The sequence below is a fragment of the Oncorhynchus gorbuscha genome, linkage group LG10 (assembly GCF_021184085.1).
Source record: "Oncorhynchus gorbuscha isolate QuinsamMale2020 ecotype Even-year linkage group LG10, OgorEven_v1.0, whole genome shotgun sequence".
Taxonomy (NCBI): domain Eukaryota; kingdom Metazoa; phylum Chordata; class Actinopteri; order Salmoniformes; family Salmonidae; genus Oncorhynchus; species Oncorhynchus gorbuscha.
Window position 1 is genome coordinate 42,670,705 of NC_060182.1, and position 6,942 is coordinate 42,677,646.

The window sequence follows — 6,942 nt, forward strand, 5'->3', positions numbered from 1 at the left end:
AATGAACAGATACAAGTTGCAGCACTTTAATAGTTTTTGTACATGATTGTCTCAATTTTTGTATTTAATATGTATTTGATATACTGCTTTTTATTACAAAGGTAATCTCAAAGACGAGTACATTCCAGTAAATTATCATAAGCAATATTTTAATGAGACATTTACAGTTATTGATACATTTATGCTTAATTAGGGTGTTGTTCCTATTGGTCGGATGTGGTGTTTGATCATGGCTTTTCAATGTGCGGATTCGATTATGCTGAGCTACAGGGTTCCGGTCTATTACCCGTGACGTGAACGGGCAAAAGCTGTGAGGAAGGAACGCCATTCTCAAATCGATCAGTGATCTGCGCTGCTTGGTCATGTCAACAAGGCAGCATGGCGCATCGTCCAGGACCATACCTCTCTTTTCAATTTAAAATGTGTTTGCAGTTTCAAACTAGTTTTCATCGGGAAGGCAGATACATATTTTGAAAAGCTATCGATGTTGCAGATGAAAACAGAATCGTACTCATTACTCACGTACGAATTACGTCACTTTTGTTTTGAGCCGATTTCGCAGTGGACTTTGAACGGGGCACCTGGCTCACGACATGAAGCTGCCCGATTCCTTCTCCCGGTGCAAAACACGTCTACCCGGGCCAGATGAATCGAATCCCTCATTGGTTCCTTTCCTAATTGGATAGATGGGAAAGTAACGCCCACTTTCTATTTTGCTGGAAAGTTTATAGCTAGTGTTTTTGAGGGGGGCTAATAACATCAACAAGACGCAGGCCACAAAATGGAGTCAGATATAGGGCAATCTTCGCATTTTCGTAGTGGTGTGACTTGTAGGTATGCATCCCAAAATTAACTTGTTTCATATGGCCTTGAATGCGATTTGTTTGAAAGAACTGTGTGACTAAATGTAATTCATTTGTTCAGTACTAGGCCTACAATTCATCTTCCTCTGAAAATGTTCTGCTGCACAGGGCGCTTTTTTGTAGTTGGCTGCTGCACAGGTCTTGACTATTTTTTGCCTGCTTGTTATATTTGAATAACATGAACAAAAGTGAAGTTGTGGTGGAGCACGAGGCATGGTGTATGTGACGTAGTATGTTAACCGCTTGTATGCCATTTGCTGTAGTTTGGTCTTGAAAAACAAAGACGACTTTTATTTGACAAGCAATAATGGAACAATATGGGTTTCCGTACCATGACTCTTATGAACGTCCTTCATTTAATAGAAGTATTTGCAGGTATGTTATTTGGTTTGAGAACTGGGTCGGGTTTCGCAAACACAGCCCATTCTGATTTTTTTTGTTGTTTTAGTCTACGATTAACCTAACGCGCACTAGGCGTGTCTTGATCTGTTGCAAATGATGTTTACATCCGGTTGTAGCGCACACAAGTTCTTGTACGACTAAAGCATAATGACTCTGTTAAGAGCAGTTATTGATTTGACGTTAATTGGAAATTGTTATAACTACACTTTTGAGATGTCGTTGCTATGGACTTCAATTGCCTCTCGTTGCTAACTAGCTAGCTAACGCGTAACTAACATGTTCGGTTAAAAGGGTTCGAACCCCGGTCACTACACACCCACATCGAGAAGAGCATGAGCTTGTCTTGCAGTCTTGACAGGTTATTTCTTTTTTTTGTATGCCGAGTCTCAAATCTACAGTGAATGTGATGGTTCCATGACATCTGTTTTACAGGCAATTTTTGAACGGTTCATGCAGATTCGGTTCGCGCTGTCATTATCTACACGAGTTGCCATCAGTGTTGCCGCCGACATCCCAAATATGCAGGTACTTCCAGAAAGGTGGATGCTGGTTTGGAGATGGCTGCAGGTGAGACATTAAATTCATAATGACCTGACTTACTAATCAGACTACCTTATAAACCTTTACACTACCTACTTTCTGTGTCATTTAATTATGTTTTGCCTATTCTACAGATATCTCCACGTCACTGCTCCTGAGGCAGCCAATGCGGGGTTGAGTAGGAGGGGTTCAGCACCTGTGGTTCACACCCCGTGGGTTGGCCATGCACTACCAGAACGTAGAGGATCAGAGCCATCTCTACTGCAGGCACAGGGCTTCTACAGCCAAGGACGTCGGGGCGCAGAGTCCATGCAGACCTATGTAGCACACCTTCAGCACAACTTTGGCCGCCAGAACACTGATATCACAGAAGAGGATGTAGCCGAAGGTTCATCGCAAACTTCACCGCACCGACGGGGTATGACTTCAATTGGTCCCCTTAGCTTGGTTTTACCCTGGTATCGGGGTATACTGTTGACCTGGTTCCTGATCTGTTTGTCCAGTCTTGCCAACTCAAATGTTTGGCATTACAAAGGTTGCTCAAATTGATCTGGGACTAGGATGCTGTATTGTAGTACTGTACAGAGGAATTTGACTGTGTATGTAAACTCGGCAAAAAAAGAAACGTCAACTGAGTTTATTTTCAGCAAACTTAACATGTCTAAATATTTGTATGAACATAACACGATTCAACAACGGACATAAACTGAACAAGTTCCACAGACATGTGACTAAGAGAACTTGAATAATGTGTCCCTGAACAAAGGAGGGGTCAAAATGAACAGTCAGTATCTGGTGTGGCCACCAGCACTGCAGTACTTAATGTAGCATCTCCTCTTCATGGACTGCACCAGATTTGCCAGTTCTTGCTGTGAGATGGTACCCCACTCTTCCACCGAGGCACCTGCAAGTTCCCGGACATTTTTGGTGGGAAAGGCCCTAGCCCCCACCCTCCGATCCAACAGGTCCCAGACATGCTCAATGGGATTGAGATCCGGGCTCTTCGCTGGCCATGGCAGGACACTGACATTCCTGTCTTGCAGGAAATCACGCACAGAACGAGCATTATGGCTGGTGGCATTGTCATGTTAGGATGAGCCTGCATGAAGGGTACCACATGAGGGAGGAGGATGTCTTCCCTGTAAAGCACAGTGTTGAGATTGCCTGCAATGACCGCCTCAATCCGATGGTGCTGTGACACCCCACCCCAGACCATGACGGTCCCTCCAACCCCAAATTATTCCCGCTTTAGAGAACAGGCCTCGGAATAATGCTCATTCCTTCTACAATAAATGCAAATCTGACCATCACCCCCGGTGAGACAAAACCACGACTCATCAGTTTTTGCCAGTCCTTTCTGGTCCAGCGACATGTTTGTGCCCATAGGCGACGTTGTTTCTGGTGAGGACCTGCCGTACAACGGACCTACCAGCCCTCAGTCCAGCCTCTCAGCCTATTGCGGACAGTCTGATCACTGATGGAGGGATTGTGCGTTCCTGGTGTAACTCGGGCAGTTGTTGTTGCCGACATCCTGTACTTGTCCCGCAGGTGTGATGTTTGGCTGTACCGAACTTGTGCAGGTGTTACACGTGGTCTGCCACTGATGACGATCAGCTGCCCGTCCTGTTTCCCTGTAGCGCTGTCTTAGGTGTCTCACAGTACGGACATTGCAATTTATTGCTCTGGCCACATCTGCAGTCCTCATGCCTCCTTGCAGCATGCCTAAGGCACGTTCACGCAGATGAGCAGGGACCCTGGGCATCTTTCTTTTGGTGTTTTTCAGAGTTAGTAAGAAAGGCCTCTTTAGTGTCCTACGTTTTCATAACTGTGACCTTAATTGCCTACCTTCTGTAAGCTGTTAGTGTCTTAACGACCATTCTACAGGTGCATGTTCATTCGTTTGTGGTTCATTGAACAAGCATGGGAAACCCTTTACAATGAAGATCTGAAGTTATTTTGATTTTTACAAATTATCTTTGAAAGACAGGGTCCTCGAAAAGGGCCGTTTCTTGCTTTGTTGAGTTTGTGTGTTACAACCAAGTACTACTAATGTCCCTTTATTTGCAGCGGAGTCATCACATGCTCATGTCCCAGAGCCCCAAGCTTCAGTCCAACAGTGTCCTAACACATCGGCCCAAACTGCAGTTCCATCCAGCACACTGTCGGCTCAAGCAGGCGAATGGAGGCCTCTAGTCAATCAGCAGGTTTGTCATTGTTATGGAAATTAGGTTACTTTCTCTGCTACCTCAAGGATTTTTTTTTTTTTTTAATGCAATCTCAAAGTCGAGATGTAGAATATACCCAGATAGCACATGGAAATATTTAGTATTTGTTCTTTGTTTAAGGGTTTCAAGTTTGTCCTAGATGCTTGTGCCACAGCTTGAAAGGTCACCGCTGCTGAATTGGATAATTTTCGGTGGCGCAGTTGGTTAATATATTGTCAAGCAGAGCGACCATGTGCCCTGTGCCTCGCCAACACACAAGTTCACCTACTGGTTAGGATGTTGAGCGTGGAAGTAATACTGCTAAGCAGCACAATGAAGCCTGTTACATTTGTTGTTAGCAGGAGCCTTCCTCCCTGGAGGTAGCAGCAGAGCATGGTGCCTCCTCTGCCACTGCTGCCTTCCAGACGGCCCAGGAGAATACGGAATCCTTCAACCAAAGTAAAGATGTGACCTGTGGCATCTGCATGGAGACTGTGTACGAGAAGACCAGTGCTGAGGAGAGGCGCTTTGGCATCCTGCCCAACTGCAGCCATCCTTTCTGCCTGAGCTGCATTGTCACCTGGAGGAAAACTAAAAACTTCCATGAAGAAGTTATAAAGTAAGATGGCAGGGCAGCATAGTTTATGGCAGTATTTTTTTTTTTTAAGTTCTGTTTATTTTTATTTTTTTACTTGCCTGGAAGGGCTAAACATTTGTTTTCTTTCCCAAAGGAGCTGCCCACAGTGCAGAGTGAAGTCCGCGTTTTACGTCCCTAACAAGTACTGGGTGGAGGGACAACCAAAGGAAACCCTTATCCGTAACTTCAAAGCGAAATGCAGGTTAGCTTTTGTCATTCTGTCTAGAATTGTCAAATAGTGCTCTTTCTGGGATATTGGCTTTTAAAGTAATGTGATTCTTCCTGATTAATCAAGGATTCCTGCTATTCCTCCATTCATGTTATTGAAATGCCCCTGTCCCCTAGCCAAAATTCTGACTCTGTTGTCCTGGTCACATCGCTGTTTTTTTTCCAGTAAAAGAAGATGTAGTTTCTTCATGCGTCATGGATGCTGTCCCTTCAAGACTGAGTGTCTCTATTGGCATGACCTGCCTCATGGCTACCGACCACCTCGCCGACGCAGATCAGCTCACTCTGTAAATATTTGGCATCGCTTTTGCTTCACACACATTTTAACATAGATGCATGTAAACGGGAACAGTTGATATTGTGACCACTCAATGCGTATCTAAATTGCAGATTTTTGTTTTTTTGTTTTCTCTTTTCCAATAGCACCATGCGATGAGTCTGGATGACTTGGGCAGCCTACAACTTCTTGACTATGTCATTGCTATGACTCTGCTGGATGACTTGCTGGATGATGAGGATGACGATGAGTTCCCCTTGTACCTGAGTGAATATGACGATTATGACCTATTCTGAGCACCACCCTGCTCCAAGGATTTGGTATGCAATGGTTGGCTAGGTCATCTACTCTAACCCAATTAAAGAAGACTGCCATTTATTCACTCACTGTCTCTCAGAACTGAAGTCCCTATATATGCTGCATATATCTGCTTTCCTGGTGGGCAAAATAATCGTTTGAGGTATAGGCCCAGCACTTGCAGACCTGTTGCTTGAAGAACTGTACCGAAGGCTAGGATTACCACTGGTTCGCTTACTAGGATTGTTAAGCCTCCCACACTTGATATGAACAGTCCTAACAAACCGCTAACCTTTTGGTTGGATCCAGGGCTGGTTGTTAGACAGGACGATTGGTTCTTCTCTTGCTGTTGATGGCGTTGGTTCATTGCAAGTAGAGGCTGGGTTAATTGATTAGTTGGTCAATTGATGTGGTGCTCTGCTTTGGCTTGCCCTCTGTTCCATTGGTTGGTCCTGTTGAAAAGATTTAAAGAAGTGTTACTTGCCATTTTGCACCATTTAGAAAGTGAGATTTATTTTTTAGAATGTGTAGTTTATATATTTTATATCTAAATTGGAAGTATACTTTGCCTTGACCTAAGATATGGCGAATACTCCTATAGCATCATACAAATCTTGCCATGCCTCCGGGTAATACCTTGCCCTGCCCTGCTATTTGTCACCTGTCTGCTATACTTGAGTGGAGGCTGCTGAGGAGAGGACTGCTCATGATAATGTGCGGGAATGGTATCAAACATATGAAAACCATGTTTTTGATACCATTCCATTTTAGCCATAATGAGCCATTCTCCCCTCAGCAGTCTCCACTGTACTTGAGATGCTTTACTGTACTGCTGACAGGGCATGACACTCCTGTTGACATGCTGATTGAAGACTCTAATGTCTGATTTTTATTAATTCTAACCTGTTTGTATTTGCACGCACAGAAAAGAGAATAAAACATAGTTTCACAGTTTGCCTGTTTTTATTAATTGATTTTGCTCATTCTGTCTAACCTGCTTCGGGGAATGGCCGTGTCTAACCTGCTTCGGGGTTTGATGACTACCACTGTCTTGCCTTCAGTATTAATGTTGAACACACACACCAGTAACCAAATTTGACTTGAAGCCAATAAAGTTTGTAAGTCGCTCTGGATAAGAGCGTCTGCTAAATGACTTAAATGTAAATGTAATGTTTACACAAGCAGCCCAAATTTGATGTTTTGACCGCTCTGATTTTGAAAAGATGTGAATTGGTAAAAACAACATCCCTATTGGGCTTCCTGTCTAAATACAGCCATTGCTGGCTTCATGTCACACTTGGTCATTGGGTTGATTGTTCTAACCGTTTCATACTAAAGCCATAATCCTATAGTGGTTGTCATCGAAACGGCTTTGTGTTGATGACTTGCACGTTTTCAAGTGTTTTGTATTGCGAAAGAGTGAATCACTTCTAATACATACAGTTAAATGGTTCTGTAGCTTCAGCCAGCCAGCAAGGGTTTGATGGCTTCTCT

The 6,942-nt window shown here is 43.8% G+C and overlaps 1 protein-coding gene across 4 annotated transcripts; it reads left to right on the top strand.

Annotated features, from left to right (window-relative positions):
- The first annotated feature begins 375 nt into the window (after positions 1 to 375).
- On the top strand, positions 376 to 6,402 carry mkrn4 (makorin, ring finger protein, 4). 4 transcript variants are annotated; one of them, XM_046366197.1, is made up of 8 exons: positions 376 to 834; positions 1,698 to 1,832; positions 1,940 to 2,223; positions 3,873 to 4,009; positions 4,369 to 4,628; positions 4,741 to 4,848; positions 5,041 to 5,161; positions 5,298 to 6,402. In XM_046366197.1, the coding sequence occupies exons 1-8, from the start codon at positions 782 to 784 to the stop codon at positions 5,445 to 5,447; spliced, it is 1,248 nt and encodes a 415-aa protein (XP_046222153.1). In that variant the 5' UTR covers positions 376 to 781; the 3' UTR covers positions 5,448 to 6,402. The 4 variants fall into 4 exon arrangements, with proteins under 4 accessions (XP_046222153.1, XP_046222154.1, XP_046222150.1 ...); XM_046366198.1 differs by having other exon boundaries at positions 381 to 834; positions 4,372 to 4,628; XM_046366194.1 differs by lacking the exon at positions 376 to 834 and adding an exon at positions 1,096 to 1,238.
- The last annotated feature ends 540 nt before the right edge of the window (positions 6,403 to 6,942 follow it).